Consider the following 19,886-nt stretch of genomic DNA (forward strand, 5'->3'; position numbering starts at 1 on the left):
ATCATTTGATACTTTTAAACCATTTCTTACGGTCTTAGAGGTTTATTTTTAAAACGTTAATAAATTCTATTGTGTATATTTAAGGTAAACAATAGGATGATGTGAGATACATGTAGATTATTTTTGAAGTTTAATTTTAGGAAGTGACTCAATATGTCACTTGCCCTCCTGTAATTGCCCGTACATTTTCTTGTTCGTTTAAAGGAAGGTGAGTTGCCATTCTCAGGTGAAGCTGGACTGTGAGGGTGGCAACACTGGTACTGCTCTCAATCTTACTGCTGGTTTTCACGGAAGATTCAGTCCTGTATTTCTTGATGACCTGCAGCTGACATTGCCAGGTGCTCCACGATAAGCTTGGGGAACTTCCATTCCACACTTGGGGCACGAGTTAATTATGAGACAAGTCAGAGAATGCAATAGATGAGGAAGCACCAATTGTGCAGTGGAGATGTTAATCATGACTGGCTTTTGTAATAGTTACTAGCAAATATTATCTATTGTGTGCCAGATACTCCGCTAAGTCCTTTACATATGTTTTATATTTAATTCCCTTGGAGAATTTAAAAGGCATTATCCCCCTTTAAAGATAAAACTGAGGCACAGAGAGATGAAGTAACTTAGCCTAGGTCACACAGATATGAGAAAGCTGAAAATCTTGAGCGCTTAACCACAGCACACCATGTTCATTTCTCAGAAGGAACAATAGGGGTTGTAAAGGACCAGAGGAGTCTTCCTGGATGAGACACGTTTAAAACTTGAACCTTCAGAATTTGTTTAAAACAAAAATGACAGAGAATAGAATGGGCCAGGATGTCCCATCTTGGGGAGGAGCCGTGAGGTGAGGCTGAGGCAGCGCGTTCTTCTGTGTGGCGAGGGTTCCTGAGAAGGGCCTGAAGGGGCTCGAGGGAGAGGTGCCCAGGCGTGTGCTCCATGGCCAAGGCCTCAGCTCCCTGGTTCTCTGGATGATAAGGGGCTCTGGACGGGCTCCTTTGATCCTACCTGGAATAGCCTAAAAGACCATCTTTTAAGCCGGGCACAGTGGGTCACGCCTGTAATCCCAGCACTTTGGGAGGCAGAGGCAGGCGGATCACAAGGTCAGGAGATCGAGACCATCCTGGATAACACGGTGAAACCCCGTCTCTACTAAAAGAAAAAAGTATAAAAAATTAGCCGGGCGTGGTGGTTGGCACCTGTAGTCCCAGCTACTCGGGAGGCTGAGGCAGGAGAATAGCCTGAGCCCAGGAGGCAGAGCTTGCAGTGAGCCGAGATGGTGCAACTGCATTCCAGCCTGGGCAACAGAGCGAGACTCCATCTCAAAAAAAAAAAAGACCATCTTTCATCATGCGTTCTTGTTGTCTGCCAGTGGTTTTCATACGTGCAGACACTGACTGACTGACTGGATTATCTGTAAAGCTGTTGAGAACCAGTCACATGTTCACTGCGGATTGGTACCATGTTGAATCCTGTGATGGGTAGCTTGGTGGATTCGTGATCTCAGGATACATGGTTTGTAAGGATACATTGTTCCTGACTTGTTCAAAAATGTCTCCAGAGAAATCTGGATTTGATATCAAAACCAGTGTTCTCCGTTTTCAAGGAGGAAACTGGTTGAGAGAGCTGAGAGATTTGGTTTGGTAGTATTTTCTAGTGTGAAGCATTATCTTATTGTATTAGAATCAAGTCCTGCTGTAAGTACCATAGACTCTGTAATATTTTGGTTTCTTTGAATGTTGATTATACTCAGGTAGTAGAAAGACTAAACCGTTTTGTAGTATGCTGTTAATTTCAACTACAGTAAAAAATGAAATCCCAGAGGTTCTCCTCTCAGTCATTTTATGGCCGTCTTGTTAGATTGCGAGATTAAAAGTAGACCTCAATTTACAAGTGTGGACTGACATTCTATACCTGGCTCTTCTCCAAGAGTTGATCTCATTTTATCCAAAAACATTAGAAATCAAGCCCACCAAATGTGGATTGACACAATTTAATTTGCTACATTAGTTAAGCCACAATTAACTGGGTTAAACTTCCCTGGTCTGTCTAGTGCGAGTGCTCCGACTGATAATTCTCTAAGCAAAATCTCACTTCCGGATCCAAACTAAAAACAACAGCAGCAAAACCCTTACCCTGTTTCTTCTCAGAAGTCTTCAGTTTCGTACATTTAAATTCATGGAAGTGTCAGTAGTTTTTTTTTTTTCTCTTCCCCCAGCCATGGCTAGAAAAAAAAGACTTGAGTTTTTCCATAATATCTTTGTGTAGCTTCAGTTGTCAAATGGCATTTTGCTTAAATTGAAAAATATAAAATAAAGCAGCAAGTGAGGGCTTAAAAATTACAGCCAGCTTCTGCAGCTGTTGTTCAAATAAAAAACTACCAGTAAATCTTTTTGCATTAGTTACACTAAATTTGTAAGTCTACATTGCATGAAGTTGCTGGAAGTCTCTGGGGATGAAGAAAGAGTAAATCTAACATAGAGGGAAATGATTAAAGTTGCAATATTGCTCTTTGCAAGTGAAAAGAAAATGTAGACCTCCCTTCTGGACCTAATCTAAGAACTTATAGGAAGGAAGAATGCATTTGTAAAATTTTAATGGGAAACAAAGAGTTCGATTATTCCAGTCCTACCAGGCAGAGCTTTTAATGGCATTTTGAGAGGGTCTCACTTTTATCCATCACTGTTGTTAAAATACAGACTTGAACTAGTTTGTAAATGTATAGAAAATTGCTCCTTGTTCCCCCCTCCTTTTTTTTTTTTTTTTTTTTCTGTTTGAGATTTAACAGGTATTTGCCCATGTGGTATTGTGATTTAAAATTATTCAGTTTGTTTTGGCTTTAAAAACAATAATGTGTTTGTTTTAACAAGAGAAATAATCTGATTCCCTTGAGATAACTGTTGTTAACAACCTTGGCTATGTCTTTTTCATGTTGCCTTCAAAAATTCACATTTGGATGAAAAGCCGTAATTTTGCCCTTTAAAATTTGATCTCAGAGGTGCTTTACAAAATGTTCTACATGGTGGTCCTTAGGAAGGATGTACTTTCTCAGATAAACAAATGCTTTTTTTTTTACTGTTTCCTTCAATCCCTTCGTTCCCCCAAAAACCCACAACAGGGTTTTTCTTGGTCTCAATTTTTGTCTATCTTGAATTTCATTTTGTGCCTGTTATGAGGATTTCTTGGGGATGAAAAGAGAACCTGCTAGTAGGTCTGAGCACGTAAATGCAGCCGTTCTGCTGCTTGTCCCTCAGGTAAATGCCGTCTTCTTTTCTAGCCATGTGAAGCGTCTGTGAGAAGGACATCGTCTTCCTTTCCTGTGAGGAGAGTCCTTGCTCCCCGTGGCCGTAGGAACAGGACTAGCCAAGCCCTTCCTTGAGATTGTCACCTGTTTGCTTGGAGGCTGATGATTGATTTCCCTTTTCTATAATCATTAATCCGTTACCTTAAGGTGCTGAGACACAACTAGTTGTGAGGGCCGGTTTTCTGAGAAGGATTTTTTTCTTGCCTTTTCTCAATGAGAGAGATTGAGTTGGGGTTTGGTGGAAAGCACAAGTGATCGCTAACCCCTCAAGGCACTGAGAGGATGGCAGGGTGATCTGAGAGACAGGCCAGTGCGCTGGTGGGCACCTCTGGTCTTGGAGTTGCTAGAGCCCTCTCCTCCCCACCAAGGGTGTGGGTCAGAGGGGAGGCATCCCGAGAGGGGCTCGGCTTGGTCCGCGAGTGCTCACCCAGGGCGAAGTGTGGGTAGAAAACAACCCAAGGCTTCTTGGAAAATACGGTCTTCTGCTGGGAGGGAAAACGGAAAATAGTATCTTGCTTACCCTGTAGATAACTTGACTGAAAGATGGGAAGGAAATTGTTAAGAACTAGGACTACTTTTGTTCCAAATAAGCCTTTTTTTTTTAAAGCCTTTTTATAGTAACAACCAAAAAAAGACTTTTTTGAAACGTGGATTACTTTAAATTTTTCACAGGAAGAGTGACTCCCTCAGTGTATTCCGTTGAAACCTGTTGTGAGAACTGGCTGCTGTCTTAAAGGGAGGGAGGGAGCTGGCTATCCCAGTGGGCATGTGTGTGCTGATTGAGGGGCACCATTGGGATCCACTGCCTTCCTAAAGTGTTCACTGTCACTTTAGACAATCCGGGGCTTATCTTAATGATATACAAGGATAACAGAGAGAAAGAAAAATCCACCAAAAATTGGAAAGTATTTATTTTAGCCTTTAATTATAAAGACATTCCCAACTGGTTCTATTCAATCTGTCTACAAGAGTCAAAATCAATGTACTTGTCCTACTCCTCACTATTACCCTGTTCCTCTGTGTGAGCCAGTAGGCTTAAAGTGGCAGAGAGAATCAAGGAGGTTGAATTTAAGGAGCTCACAGAAGGAAAGAAAAATTCACACACGTTGTCTCTTCCTGCACTTCAGGGTATTCCTGCCGATTGGTATCGCAGAATATGGCCCTCATCCTATTGAAGGAGGACTCTTTGGATGTAAGTAGTTTTTCAAAGTTGTATTCGCTTTGCTCTAACAGTATTAAACTCTTTGTTTCTGCTATCATTGATAATCAGGCATCATGTTTTGCTAAAAAACAATTATGAAAAACTGTGTTTATTTTCTGTTTATATTATTTATGAATGGATGTCAGAAAACCTTATCTTTAAACATCAAAACAGCAAGCTAGACTATTGCCTCGTGGTAATACTTTTATTCATCTAGAATTGTGCATTTAAAATGGGATCGTTTTGATCTGATTTAGCTTTAATCATTAAATATGAAATATTAATGAAACCTATTATGACCTACATTAAATGATGATGGTTAACTTCACTATGAGTTACTAAGGAGACGAGTATGATTTTCTTTCTAGCACCGACCTTAGAATAAAGCTAATATTCAAGTGTTAAGCATTGTTTAAATTTATATAGTAAGGCCAGATTCAGGGGCTCATGTCTATAATCCCAGCATTTTGGGAGGTGGAGGCAGAAGGATTGCTTGAGCCCAGGAGTTCCAGACCAGCCTCAGCAACACAGCAAGACCCCATCTCTACAAAAAATGGAAAAGTGGGCCAGGCATGGTGGCATGACTGTAGTCCCAGCTACTTGGAAGACTGAGGCTGGAGAATTGATTGAGCCTGGGATGTGGATGCTGGGATGTGGATGCTGCAGTGAGCTGCGATCACACCAGGTTGCTTTCCAACCTGGGTGACAGAGTGAGACTCTGTCTCGAAATAATAATGATACATTTATATAGTAATAGGATACATGTACCCTTAATTCTCTGATGTCCCAGTGCCGCCACGTGAACCCACCCCATCACGGCATAAAGCCACTGAAGAGACAAGCAGTGGGAGCTGATGTGAGGGTCACCAGCAACCTGTGAAGTGGTATGATATGAAAATATGAGTTGAACAATGAGATTCCATTTGTCAGAACTTTTAACAAGGGCTTTGTTACTGGCAGGCACCCATAGCACCCTTCGAGGCAGTATATTTAATACTTATATTTAGCCAATGCCAGGGGCAGATGGCACGGCTAATTACACTTTTAAAGGGAGGCAATAAAGTACAGAGGTTTCTATACTTGCAAATTGAGAAGGCCATAATTCCTACCATGAACACCAGGATACTCTCTACCCCTTCATGAGACCAAGGGCAGGAGGCAGGAGAGAGTCCATAGTTCTGTGTGTTTCCAAGGCACCATTGGCGAGAGGCCACCCTCTGGCGTGGGTGCTTCAGAATTCATCTTGGTACACCTCCTATCCTTGTTCATGTTGCTGCCTGCAGCAAGCCCAGAGTCCCAGCTCATACCTCATCTCCTGGAGTCTAATTCTCACATGCTCTGAGGAAACCTGTCCTCTACCCAAGTGTTTCAGTCTTCCCAGCATTCCCTCTCACACATGTCTTTGTTTTTCTCCATGGAACGTCTCATCATTGGAAATGCTACGTGTGTGTGTGTGTGTGTTAATTATTGTGAAATACATCATTTAATTGTACAGTTCAGTGGCATTAAGTATATTCATATTGTTGTGTAACCATCACCACCATCCATCCACAGAACGCTTTTCATCTTCTCAAACTAAAATTCTGTGCCCCTTTAAACAACTACTCCGCATTCCCACACCTACCTCATCCTCTCGCAGACATTCTAATTTGTGTGTCTGTGAATTTCACGAGTCTAAGTACCTCGTATAAGTTCAATCATATAGTATTTGTGATTTTTATGACTAGCTCATTTCATGTAGCATAATGTCTTCAAGGTTCATGCATATTGTACCATGGGTCAGAATTTCCCTCCTTTTAAGGCTGAATAATATTCCATTGCATGCCTGTACCACATTTTGTTGATCCATTAATCCATCAGTGGACAGTTGAGTAGCTTTCAACTTTTTTTTTTTTTTTTTTTTTTTTTGAGACGAAGCCTCGCTCTGTCGCCAGGCTGGAGTGCTGGAGTGCTGTGGTGCGATCTCAGCTCACTTGTAACCTCCGACTCCCTGGCTCAGGCAATTCTCCTGCCTCAGCCTCCTGAGTAGCTGGGATTACAGGCACGCGCCACCATGCCCGGCTAATTTTTGTATTTTTAGTGGAGATGGAGTTTCACCATGTTGACCAGGATGGTCTCAATCCAACTTTTGACTATCGTGAATAGTGCTGCTATAAATGTGGATATACAAATATCTTTTTGAGATCCTGCTTCTAATTTTGGGGGACATATACTCAGAAGTGGAATTGCTGGATCATTTGGGAATTTTACATTTCACTTTGTGAGGAACTGCCGTACTGGCTTTTTTATAGCAGCTGCATCATTTTATATGGTTTGTGATTTTTCCACATTCTTGCCAACACTTTTTGTTTTTAATAGTAGCCACTCTAATGGGTTTGAGAGTGGTATCTCATTGGAGTTTTGATTTGCATTTCCCTAATTAGTGACAATGGACATGTTTACCTGTGCCTTTTGGTCATTTGTATATCTTCTATGGTGAAATGTCTATTCAATCCTTTGCCCATTTTTTAATCAGGTTTTATTTTTGGTGTTATGAAATAACTTATATTTTTTTCTACCTCTCTTTAGTCCCTTAGACTGTAAGGTCATGGTTGAAAACCTGATTTAAAAAAAAAAAACGGGCATCTCCACCTTCAAGACCTTGCTTTGTAAATATTATGCACTCAGTAAATGTTGGAGTGAATGAACGAGCTTAAGATAATTTTCTAGTCATCCATAAGAACTTCTATTTAAAAGTCATGCTGATGAGATAGTGGCTACAGTAGCAATGAGGGGCTGAGCACACGTTGATGTGACTAAGAAATAGAAAATGAGTAAGCCAAGACAGCGCATCAGTGGACGGGAGAGTAGAGTGCTCCTGCAGGAAGACTCCCAGAACCCTCGGATGTGTGCACGTGCCTTATGAACACAGCCACAGTGTCTGTACTTGAGGCTTCCTTTTTTCTGATGATTTTCTGGTTCAAAGGTATCTATAATCTTGAAAAAAGCTTCCTTTTTCTGGAGGTAACTCAGAAACGAGCCTCCGTTTTCCCCTTATAACAGATGTTCTCTGGACTCCAAGAGGTGGACTCTCCATACACATTGAGACTTCTGGTTTACCTAGACCAAAGAGTGGTTTGTGATGCCAAACTAAGAAGGTTGTGTATGGGTGTGTAGCAGACTTGCCTTAGTTTAACCTCCTAAGAATGATTCTTAACCAATTTTGAACTTCATCTTTTAGTATAATGACTGTAATGTATTCAGTATCTACTGAGCAGAGGTGCACTTTCTGTGTACTGTTTTTGTTCATTATTCAAAAGGGCACTTCATATTTCTGACTGGCGTCTACTGAGGAAGATTTTCCTCCTTCCTTGCCTTCTCCTCCCTCTCATGCTTTAGTTGGGTTAAACCCATTCCTATTCTCATTAAACTTGTATTTGGTGGTGGTGAGGGGGATACAAGCGGGATTCTAGGGCAATAAATTATACAATAGAGCTTTGGTGGAACTCCCAGGTTGAGTTTTTAAGTCTCCAATGATGGTGTAGACGAGACAGGGACACAGAAAAAGGCCCAACAGAAGCATTTGGCCTGGCTTCTCTTTATTTCATCTCTCATATAAGTGTGAGGGGAGAAGGGGCTAACCGCAAACATCCAGACCTGGCCCCCATCACTTTCACCAGACCAGTAAGTATGGCCGGGTTCGGACTCCAGATACTGTAAACAATTAGGATTTATCTCTGTGTTTTGAGTTTTTCATATGCTGCTAAAATAACATCTAACCTCCATAATACAGATGAGATCAGTGGTCTTTGAACAAGGCAGAGTGATGGTGGTCACCCCAGGGGGACACTAGATGATATATTCAAATGCAGGAAAAAAGTTATGATTTCCTATTTTTTCCGTTAAAAAGTATTGAGAGATTAGCTTTACTGATAATACATAAGGATTGCCACTGGCATCCCCAATTTTTTTTTCCTGGCGCACTGACCAGAAATCAGTCTGAGAGAAGTGGGTAGGAGGAGGGAGGCATGGCATTTTAAGTGAGAAAGGTTGCTACTGGAACTCCCACTCTTTTGTTTGCTTTTAGCCAATTGTGAAATATTGCCATTCATGGGTACTAGTTAAATGGACTTGTGGACTAGAGTTAGTTTTCATTAAAATGACTCTCACAGATGCTGACTTAATAGAATTCCTGTTAAAAAAAAAAAAAAAAAAAGTGAATTGAGGATAACAATATTGTAAGCAGAAGCTGCAATGATTTGGCCTTGCTCAATGTGTGTGCCAGTTCCAGCTCTTCTCAGCTACTTGATAGTTAAAACAGTGATCTGATCTGACAGATTAAGCAAATTTCAAAATTATTCACAAGATTATTGTCATTAACCATGAACTTTTGTCCTCAATGTACATGGTATCTTGAAATATTAGGTGTGGTAACATGAAACTATAGGAATTAATGAGATTTTAAAAACTAAGAATCTTGAGTAAGAGAATAAAAATCTACAATTTTACCAGCAATTTATTTTTTGTAGAATGTAGTAATCTAATTTACTCTAAAATTCACAAAATCTTCTGCAAATTAGTGAATGATAAATGTTTCTGATATTTGTTAGTAAAGGACAAAAAGTGCTGAGTCACTTGGAGAGCATTTGGTTTTCCTGCTGCAATAATATAGAGAACACAGTGCAGCAATAATTAAGTCGAATATAGTGGAAGACCTATACAAAACCTTGCCAGAGTTTCTGTGTTTGTGTATTTTTAAACATTTTTTATTTCTATAGGTTGTTGAACAGGTTGTATTTGGTTACATAAGTTCTTTAGTGGTGCTTTGTGAGATTTTGGTGCACCCATCACCTGAGCAGTGTACACTGCACACAATTTGTTGTCATTTATCCCTCACCCCCTTCCCACCCTTTTCCCCAAGTCCCCAAAGTCCATTGTGTCATTCTTATGCCTTTACATCCTCATAGCTTAGCTCCCACTTTTGAGTGAGCACATATAATGTTTGGTTTTCCGTTCCTGAGTTACCTCTCTTGGAATAATAGTCTCCAATGTCATCCAGGTCACTGTGGGAATGTAAACTAGTACAACCACTATGGAAAACAGTGTGGAGGGTCCTTAAAGAACTAAAAGTAAAAGTACCATTTGATCCAAGAATCCCAGTACTGGGTATCTACCCAGAGGAAAAGTCATTATACGAAAATGCACACACCTGTTGATAGCAGCACAATTCAGTTGCAAAAACATGGAACCAACACAAATGCCCATCAGATGAGTAAAGAAACTGTGATATATATATATACACACAAACACACACATAGATACACACACACATATATACACACATACATGTGCATATATATATGTATGTATATCTCAGCCGTGAAAAGGAATGAATTAATGGCACTTGCCAGGGTTTCTAAGAAACAAGTAATTGAACAAATTGTGAAACATAAGAAATTTACTACATATTTGGATAAAAGTGTAGTTTCTAACGTGTTTCAACTTATGGAATAAAACCAAAAGTTATTGCTGTTGAGAAGCCATCAAATGAAAGATGTACTGGCAAAGATGTGTTTGCTCAGAGTAAGCATTCATTCTTTAACACAAAAGGATGTACAGTCACTGGGGGAATGGCTCCTGAGCAATGAAAATGGAATCAGATAAAATTCATTAGTGACGCCTGTGGCAGAGACTACATTTTCCGGCATCCCTGTGGATGGGTGTGGCCATGAGATTAAATGATCACTGGTGGAATGTGAGCAGAAGTGAGGTGAGACCCTTGTGCATTACCCATCGAGAAGGAAATCTCTTGCCCTGGTTCCTCAGCTCTTCCCATTTGGCTGGCTGAAAATGGTATAAGGCTGGAGCTACTTTGGGGGCTGTTTATTGGCAAAATCAGAGTTGCTTCCCTAGATTGGGCCCCTGGCTGACTTTGGGAAACAGAATCTGCAGATTCCCTCTGGAATATTTTTCTGAGAAAAGGTTATATAGTTTGAACTATTGCTTGGGTAGTCTCTTTGTTTATCCTCACCCTACTAATCGTACGGAACATAATAAAAGTAGGGTCAATACATGCTCCCCCAGCATGACACAGTGCAGGGCTGTCCTCAGAGAGAAAGGAGGAGGGTCTGATGCTGTTGGCCAAGGAGAGAGAATGGGATTTTGAAGGTCAATTGGTTTGGATTCATTCAAACCAATATGTATGTCCTCATTCAGATTCTTAAGGTCCCACTCTTTCCCATCACTGCCCTCACTTTCATGGAAGAAACCTGGTTAATCTATGACTACAACATTCATTGAATTCTACAACCCACAGAATTAACTTTTTAGGCTGCGTATGTCGGGCTGCTACGAGAGAAGAGGTTCTCTTAGTCTGTCATAGGGACTGTCTTGTCTTCTGACTTTGTCTTGGCCTCTGATTTTGCAATTTTCATTCTTTAAACTTCCCAGTGCAGTGAGAAGTGGCTGACCTATCCTTAATCTTGTATTCTTTCTGCCCTAATAGTATATTTCAGTAGCTGCTTGATCTGCCACAGACTTGACTTTAATAGGCAGTTGTTACAAATTGGTCACAGGTAATGATTTTAAATCAGCTCTATTGAGATATAGTTTACATCCATACAATTAAATGTACCCATTTTAAGGGTACATGGTGATACGTTTTGACAAATGTGTATATGCATGTAATCACCACTCCATTTAAAATACTGAACATTTACGGAATCTCAGAAAGTTCCAACCCTCCATTTCCCCAGGCAGCCATGGACCTTCTTTCCAACACAATGGATTAATTGTGCTTGCTTAGAATTTCATAGGAAGACTCTTTGTGTCTGGCTTCAACACAATTATTTTGATATTCATCCATGTTGCTGTGTGTATCATCCGTTCATTCCTTTGCTTGCTGGGTATTTCATTTTATGGATATTTCACAATTTGTTTATTCATTCACCTGTTACAGGACATTTTCATTATTTCCAGTTTGAGGTTATTATGAATAAAGCTGCTATGAGGGTTTTTTTCTGTATAAGTTTTAGTGAACCTCTGTTTTTGTTTCTCCTGGGTAGATACCTAGGAGTAACATTCTTAGATTAGAGCGAAGATGTATGTTTAGCTTTACAAGAAATTGCCAAACAATTTCCATTTTACACTCCCGCTGGTATTACCTGCGAGTTCTCATTTTTGCATATCTTCACCACTATTTGGTATTGTCAATCATTTTAATTTTAGCCATTCTAGTGGATATGTGTTACTGATAATATGTCATTGTGACTTTCAGTTACATTTCCCTGATGACTAATCCTGCTGATTTTCTTGTGCTTATTGGTCATTTAAAAACCTTCCTTTGTTGAAGTCTCTGTCAAACTTTTGCCCATTTTAAAAAACATGTTTTATGCTTTTTACAATTACTGAATTCTAACAGTTTTCTAAATATGTAATTTGGATATAAACCCTATTTCATAGATGTCTGTTGCAAATATTTTTTTTTTTTCCCAATCTTTGTCTTGCCTATCCATTTTCTTACCAGTGTTAGGGAAAATACACCCTAGGGTGGCCTCCAATAATTCCTGCCTCCTGCTGTCTACACCTTTGCCTAGTTCCCTCCCCTTGAGTGTGTGTGGAACCTGTGACTTAATTTTAACCAATAAAATATGGCAAAGGTAATGGAATGTCACTCCCTTGCATGATATAAGAGTTTATCTTAGCAGACTGGAGTGAGAGACTTGTCTCCATTGATGGCTTTAATAAGGAAGTTGCTATGTTGTGAGAAGGCCTGTGGGGAGGGTCATGTGGCAAGAAATTGCAGACAGCCTCTACGAGCCAAGAGTGGCCAAGTCTATAGCCAGCAGGAAAATGGAGACCTTAGTCCGACAGTCACAAAGAGATGAATCCTGCCAACAACCTGAGGAAGGCTGGAAACAGGTACTTCTCCAGTCAGGCCTTCAAGTGAGACCCCAGCTTAGCCAACACCTTGATTACAGCCTCATGAGGTCCTGAGCAGCAGATTTAGCTAAGCTGTGCGTGGATTTCTTATGAGAAACTGAGATGATAAATGTGTGTGGTAGTCTACATTGCTAAATTTCTGTTAATATGTTTTATAACAATAGAAAAGTAGTATAAACACCTGTTGAGCGAGAAGTTTTTTGTTGTTGTTGTTGTTGCTGTTGCTGTTGAAGTCCAAATTTCTTTCTCGTTTTCTTTTTCTTTTGCTATGATTAGAGCTTTGGTGCTCTCTAAGAAATATGTACTTACTCTAGGACTGGGAAGAGTGCCTCCTGTGTTTTCTTCCAGGAGTTTTATAGTTTTACCTTGTGAGTTTAAGTCTGGGATCCATTCTTGTGCATGGTATGAGGTGAGGATTGAGGTCCAGTTTATATCCCATATAGTTATCTAGTGTTTACAGCATCATTTGTGAAAAATGCTATTATTTCCTCATTGAAATACCTGTGCTTTTGTTAGAAACTGATTGAGCATATATGTGACTCTTTTCCTTGACCCTCTAATTTATTCCATTTGTGTATGTATCCCTCTTAGTGCCCAATTCTACATTGTCTTCAATATGATAACTTTATATAACAAGTCTTGAGACCCTCCAACTTTATTTTTTTGAAAGACTGTTTTGGTCATTTCAGGACCTTTGCCTTTCTGTATACATTTTAGAATCAGACTGTAAATTCCTCCAGGAAGCCTGTTGAGATTTTTATGGAGATTTCCCCCAAATTTATGTATGGATTTCATGCAATTTGACACTTTAAATGGGATTAATATTTGTATTCTATGAACGTGTGGGATATGTCTCATTTACTTAGGTCTTTTAAAATTACTCTCAGCAGTATTTTGTAGTTTTTCAGTGTACAGGACTTGTGCATGTCAAATTTGCTTTTTCTGGTTGTAATGGTTCCTTTTGATTCTTCCATTTCTCTTCATTATATGTATACGTTCCTTTTAATCCTTCAATATTGTTAGGATACCTCATTTAAATTCTTCCTCTGCTAATTCCACTACTTTGTCATTTATGGGTCTGCTTCTATTTGCTAACTTCTTCTATTTGTTATATGTCACATTTTTCTGTTATTTTGCCTGTCTAGTAATCTTTTTTTGTATGACGGTTATCGTTAATATTTTGTGATCAAGTGTCTAGATTCTGTTGTTTTCTTTTAAAGAGTATTGTGTTTTGGCAGGCAGTTACTTGTGAGTTTATAGTAGCCTTTACTCTGGAACTACTACAGCTTTCCTGCCAAGTTACAACTCGTTGGTGCTGCTGCTTAAGACCCTAGGTGTTCACTACGGTTTCTCTACCGTGCGTGGCTGGAACTTAAGTATCTGCCAATTGTGCGTGAGCCCTGGGAATTTTTTTTTTTTTTTAAAACAGCACTGATAGTTGTTCTTTTTTCATATATATATGAAAAACTATACGTATCTATTTTAGGGTTTTTTTTCCCCCAAATCTCATGTCATGTCCCCATACACGTGCATAAATTCCCGTTTGCTTGAAGACCCAAGGGGACTCTTACAGATGCTTGAGCTCTTTCTCTGTGTGGTTCCTTCTCTCCCTTATGCACTTCTCTCCCTAGCCACCCGGCATTCTCTAGCATTCTCTGTCTCCTCATAGCAGTGAGAACATCATCCTCTGGGTTCCTCTTCCCTGAATCACAGTTTGGAAAGTACCTCCGGTCAGAAAGCTTCAGCTGCCATTGGCTCACCTCATGAACTTCTCTTCTCCTGAGGATTGTCCTCCTGTGTTGCCTGTTATTCAGTGTCTGAAAACAGTGTGTTTCATACACTTTCCCAGTTTTCTGGCTGCTTATAAGTCTCTTATACTAGTTACCTTATCACGCCTAGAGGCAAAATGTGAGTAATCACTCTGCCTCTGTCTTTGATAAATATTAATTTCCAGTTTAAAGACCTGTATCACTTGGATTTTTCTTTTGTAGTAATTTGCGCTCCTAGAGTGTGGCCAGTTATCTCTGATTTTGAGAACTCCAGGGAAACTTAGCTGGATCAGGAGAGAAGAATATCAGAATAGTGCATCTGTTTCAGCTCTGGGTTCCAGGGAAGAGGCAGGACGATGAGTGCAATGGCAAAGAAAGCAGGTTATACATGATCATTTCAGTAGCTATTTCAGTCCTACTTGCCATGGACAGCTAATATCTTTTTTTCCACTGATGATTAGGTCATCAGTACCTTCAAACCCAAGCAAAAGAAATAATTAATGCCAGTTTTTCATCTTTGGAATATTTCTTAGAACCACTTCTGATGCCAACTATAGGAACAGTTGGAGTTCCATGCAGGAAATGGTGACCGTCAAGTTCTGCTCAGGAGATTAAAAACCACATCTGGTGTCTGAACAGAGTGGTTTCAAAGTTAAGAATTGTTAATTAAGTATAGAGTTTGCTAACTAGGTAACTAAGAGTGCAGAAAGAAAACTCTAGGGCAGGGATTGTCAAAGTACAACCCTCAAGAGAAATCTGATCCTACATCTTTTCCTGCAAATAAAGTTTCATGGAATACAGACATCCCCAAGGCTAGGTCGAAGAAGTGACTGTCAGGCTAGCAGACAAGAGGCAAACAAGGAGGAGCACGTTTCTTTCTTTGTCTCCAGACCTGGAGTCTCTCATTCCCTCTCTGCCCCTCTCCTGCTGGCGGGGCCTAGAGCCACCTGTGAGTGAGGAGTACGGTTGGCAGAGTTCCCGCTCCAGTAGCACAGACTGAGCACAGAAGGGAGGCTGGACATTGAGAGATGTGAACAGCTGGCACAGAAACTAATTTCAAGTGTAAAGACTTAAAACGGGAAATTGGGTGCTTGGGAAATTATTGGGAAAGCGGAAGGAGCAGAAGTCAGCGAGCCCTAGAGAGGCTTCAGGTCCGTGCCCCTGCAGCTTGGTTCCCGGAGTCAGAGCCCTGTTGCTGCTACCCAGGAGACTCAGGGAGCCACGGCCGACGTCCCGGCATCCTCACACCTATGAAGTCAGGTTGAGATGGTAGAATGTGGTCTCTTCATGCTCTGTCTCCTCCCTGTCTTCCCAATCTTAAGCAAATGCATCTTGTTGATAGAATTCATGCAGCATCTTGGTAATAAAGGAGTCTAAGAAATACGGCTTTACCTTCCAGTCCCTGTAATACAGGGAAGAACATGGAACAAGACAGAAATAAATACTGAAGCCAGCAAATAATGTCTAGCACCAGCTCCCCTGTAGGCAGGAAGTAGGCATCAGGAGGACATGGGATACTACAAGGTCACGTGGATGGGGTCAATTCCGTAAAAGTCAGACCTTTAACATTCAATCGATCCTTTACAGTACTTTGCAGTGACAGGTAGAGTGACCTTGAACATCTCATGGACCACACAGAAGTTGACTGTTCTGTCTCTGTTGTTATTCTCATGACAAAGAACCGTTGTCCAGGTTAAAGGTGATGAAGGATGGCATAAGGGTCACGAGAACATCTGGGGCACTGACAGGGCGAAACTCCTGCTCTCCGTACTAAAAAAAGTCTGCCCCATGGTAAATGTTCATAGTAAGTCATAGTTAACTATTTTCAACATTTCTTTTACAAAAGTCCAGTTTTCCAATTTGATCTTTTCTCTGATGGCAGGTGGCTCGTGGTAAGCTATCTACACATGTATAATATGCACAGGCATAATGTCATCATTTGTTGCTTTAAGATGAATATGATGTTTTCATGTGGGATATGATGAAGGCTTTTTTGGGTTTAGAGAGACCACTTTGAAAAGATATGTTTAGAAATACTTAAATTGTTGCTTTTGTTTTGTTTTGTTGTTTGTGTTGTGTTTTGAGATGGAGTCTCCTTCTGTCACCTATGCTGGTGCCATCTCAGCTCACTACAGCCTCCGCCTGCTTCTGTGATTCTCCTGCCTCAGCCTCTCAAGCAGGTGGAACTACAGGTGCGCTACAGGTGTGCGCCACCAGGCCCGGCTATTTTTTGTATTTTTAGCAGAGACAGGGTTTCACTATGTTGGCTAGGCTGATCTCGAACTGAGCTCAAGTGATCCACTCACCTCAGCCTCCCGAAGTGCTAGGATTACAGGCGTGAGCCACTGCGCCCGGCCAGAAATGCTTGTATTGTTAACGTGATTTTTATTACACAAAATGTGGGTCACATATTTTAACCAGAGTACTAAGCAGCCTCTCCAGTAAAAAGAGCTCATGGTCTGTTGAGTGCTTTTTCATGAGTGCCTAGAACTTCATATAAATTATCTCTCTTAATGCCCTTAGCAACTCTGTAAGGTCATGAAATATTCTTTTTTTCAAGGTTATTGCTAAAATTTTTGATAGAAAATTTCTATTTTTTTTCCTAACATCTGCTAAAAAATTCCTGCTACTATTGCCTACTGGGTAAGATCACTTTGTAATTAAACTTGCTTATCAACATTTTGTGTGTGTGTGAAGGTGGTAAGACTGTGGTATACTAGAAATATTGCTTGAACAATTTTTTTCTAATTTATTTTTAGGCATGTTCAATTAATAATTCTTTTAATCCTTTGAAGGCGCTTGCATTTAAAGGTCAGAGACTATTATAAAACATGTTTTCCTGGGGTTCTGTAGTGAGTGTTATTGCGGAATGTCAGCAGGATGAGGAAACGGCTGGTGGGGGAGGGAGAAGCTGCTGTGTTGTGCAGGTGGTTAAGGAAATGCTCTCTAATGAGATGACTTTGGAGCCGACTTACAGGGAGGGAGCCATGGGACTGTCTGGATAGGAGATGGCACCTCCCACTTTGCCTGGAGCAGTCTCAGTTTGCACCTGTTTTCCTGGCATAGATTTAAGACTCCCCCTTTCTACTCCCCAAAGTGCCTTGATTTGGAGGGTAAAATTATATAATCACCCTGTATCTGGAGGAATTGTGCTTCAGGCAGATGGTCTAGCAAATGCAGAGGCAAAGGCCGATGCTCCCCACTGCATTTGAGCAGCGTGTGGCTGGAGGGGAGAGTGAAAAGGGAGCCAGAGAGACAGCGTGGACTCAGCCTGTAGCCGTGTAGAGCATCGTTAGGACATTCTGAGTGAAATGGGTGTCACTGGTGGAATCTAAGAAGAGTGACATGATCTGATTTACTTCTTAAAAGGGTATCTGGGCCGGGCACAGTGGCTTATGCCTGTAATCCCAGCACTTTGGGAGGCAGAGGCAGGCAGACCGCGAGGTCAGGATTTCAAGACCAGCCTGGCCAATATGGTGAAGCCCTGTCTCAACTAAAAATACAAAAATATTAGCCAGGCATGGGGGTGCGAGCCTGTAGTCCTAGCTACTTGGGAGACTGAGGCAAGAATCGCTTGAACATGGGAGGTGAAGGTTGCAGTGAGCCGAGATCGCACCACTGCACTCCAGTCAGGGCAACAGAGCGAGACTGCATCTCAAAATAAACAAATAAATTTTAAAAAGGGTATCTGTTGTTCTTTGCGTCTCTGTGTATTTGACTCCTCTAGGTCCCTCATGTAATAGTTTTACTGCCCTTTGACTTAGTAATTAATACTCTACCATTAAAAAGAGTCTTGGCCAGGCACAGTGGCTCATGCCTGTAATCCCAGCAGTTTGGGAGGCCAGAGTGGGGGGGTCGCTTGAGTCCAGGAGTTCAAGACCAGCTTGGGAACATGGTGAAACCCCATATCTACAAAAAAATTTTAGCCAGGTGTGATGGTGCGTGCCTGTAGTCTCAGCTACTTGGGAGGCTGAGGTGGGAGGATGGCTTGAGTCCAGGTGGCAGAGGCTGCAGTAAGTCCAACCTGGGTGACAGAATGAGACCCTGTCTCAAAAAAAAAAAAAAAATTAATTAATTAAAAAGGGTATCTGGCTGCTGGAGTAAGCAGAGACTAAAGCTGAAGGGAGGGAGGCAAAGGCACGGAGGCAGGAGCCCACCTAGTAGCTGGAGGTGCTGATCCAGGCAGAAGATGATGGGGGTGTTGGAGTGGAGGTTGCAGTATTGGTGATGGGACGTGGTGAGATTCTGGGTGTATACTATTCTGATAGTAAAGCTGACAGGATTTGCTGATGTATTGAATGTGGAATAGAAGAAGGATAAAACCCCAGGGGTTTGGATCTGAGCAATTGGAAGGATCAGGTTGCCATTTCTGAGATGAGGAAGACCGTAGGAGGAGCAGATACGGTGGGGGAATAAGGAATCTTTTTTGGGCATTTTAGGGTTGAGATAACTCTTAGATATCCTTCGGGTAGTTGAATAAGTACGTCTGGGAAATCAGGGGAAAGGTCTATTATGGAGAAAAATACTTAGGAGTAGTCTGTGTAGTGTTTTCAATTCTGAATCAGATCACCAGGATTGATAAGAGATAGCAAAGTGGTCTCAAGAATTCAGCTCTGGTGGTGGGTGTGCGTGTGGGGTAATTCATTGTTTAAAAGTTTGGGAGAGGAGAGGCAGCAAGGGAGACCAAGAAAAGGGAGACCAAGGCCATTGAGGTAAGCAGAGAAGCAAGAGAGTTTGAGAAAATATGGATGTTGAGGTAAGTAGAGAAGCAAGAGAGTTTGAGAAAATATGGATGTTGAGGTAAGTAGAGAAGCAAGAGGGTTTGAGAAAATATGGATGTTGAGGTAAGTAGAGAAGCAAGAGAGTTTGGCATTTTGGAAACCAACTAAAAGTCTATGAGGAAGAAGGAAAGGAACTGATGTATTAAATGCTGCTAATGGGTTCAGGGAAATGAGGTCTGATAACTAATTATTGGATTTAGCAGTGTGGAGGTCATGGGTGACCTTGTCAGGAGCTATCTGGGGCATTATGGAGATGAATGCTTGATTGGAGTGAGTACAAGGAATTGGGTGGAGAACAACTGGAGAAAACAAAGGAAGTTTACAGTGAGTTTTGCTGAAACTTCTTGTAGATCTTAGGTTAGCATGGTAATTGATTTCCCTGTCATGATGAGCAAATTAATGGGTAACTTTATTCTTCCAAAATGTGTAGTAAGCCATAATTTTTAAAGTAATTCATCCAATAAAATGAATATTCTTCCTTTTAACATTTCCTATGTTTAATTGAAAGTGGTGGATATTTGTTATTAATGGTCTTGAAATAATTGCTTGAATCAATCAGAACTTTCAACTTAATATACCAAGCTCTTTATAATCTAAGAATCTTACTTTTGGTTATGCTTTTCACAAAACAAAGGTGGATAGTATTAGTATTCCTGTATTCTACTGTAGCTACCTAACAAATATTTCGCATCCAGTGGGTCTGTTTCTGATAGATAGTCCATGTTTGTGAAATCTAGCTTTTGGTAGGGGTGGAACTCAAAAGTCCTTGTCCATCTTTTGTGCTAATGGTACTCTTGAAAGCCCCAACTCGCAGAGAGAGACAGGCATGCCTCATCTGTCAGGGAGCCTGACAGCTCTTGACTTAACCACTGTTGGCTTTCTAAGTGAAGAAAATCAGTAATTACATGGTGCATCATAAA

The 19,886-nt window shown here is 40.9% G+C and overlaps 1 protein-coding gene across 2 annotated transcripts in view; it reads left to right on the forward strand.

Moving 5' to 3' along the window:
* The window catches only part of ATP8A2 (ATPase phospholipid transporting 8A2), a 642,805-nt gene that overhangs the window by 218,254 nt on the left and 404,665 nt on the right, over window positions 1-19,886 (forward strand). For both annotated transcript variants that reach the window (XM_031655775.1, XM_003913687.5), the window contains exon 24: window positions 4,423-4,487. In XM_031655775.1, coding sequence (XP_031511635.1) covers window positions 4,423-4,487 — 65 coding nt within the window. The remainder of the gene's footprint in view (window positions 1-4,422; window positions 4,488-19,886) is intronic.

Source organism: Papio anubis, chromosome 15 (assembly GCF_008728515.1).
Source record: "Papio anubis isolate 15944 chromosome 15, Panubis1.0, whole genome shotgun sequence".
Lineage (NCBI taxonomy): Eukaryota > Metazoa > Chordata > Mammalia > Primates > Cercopithecidae > Papio > Papio anubis.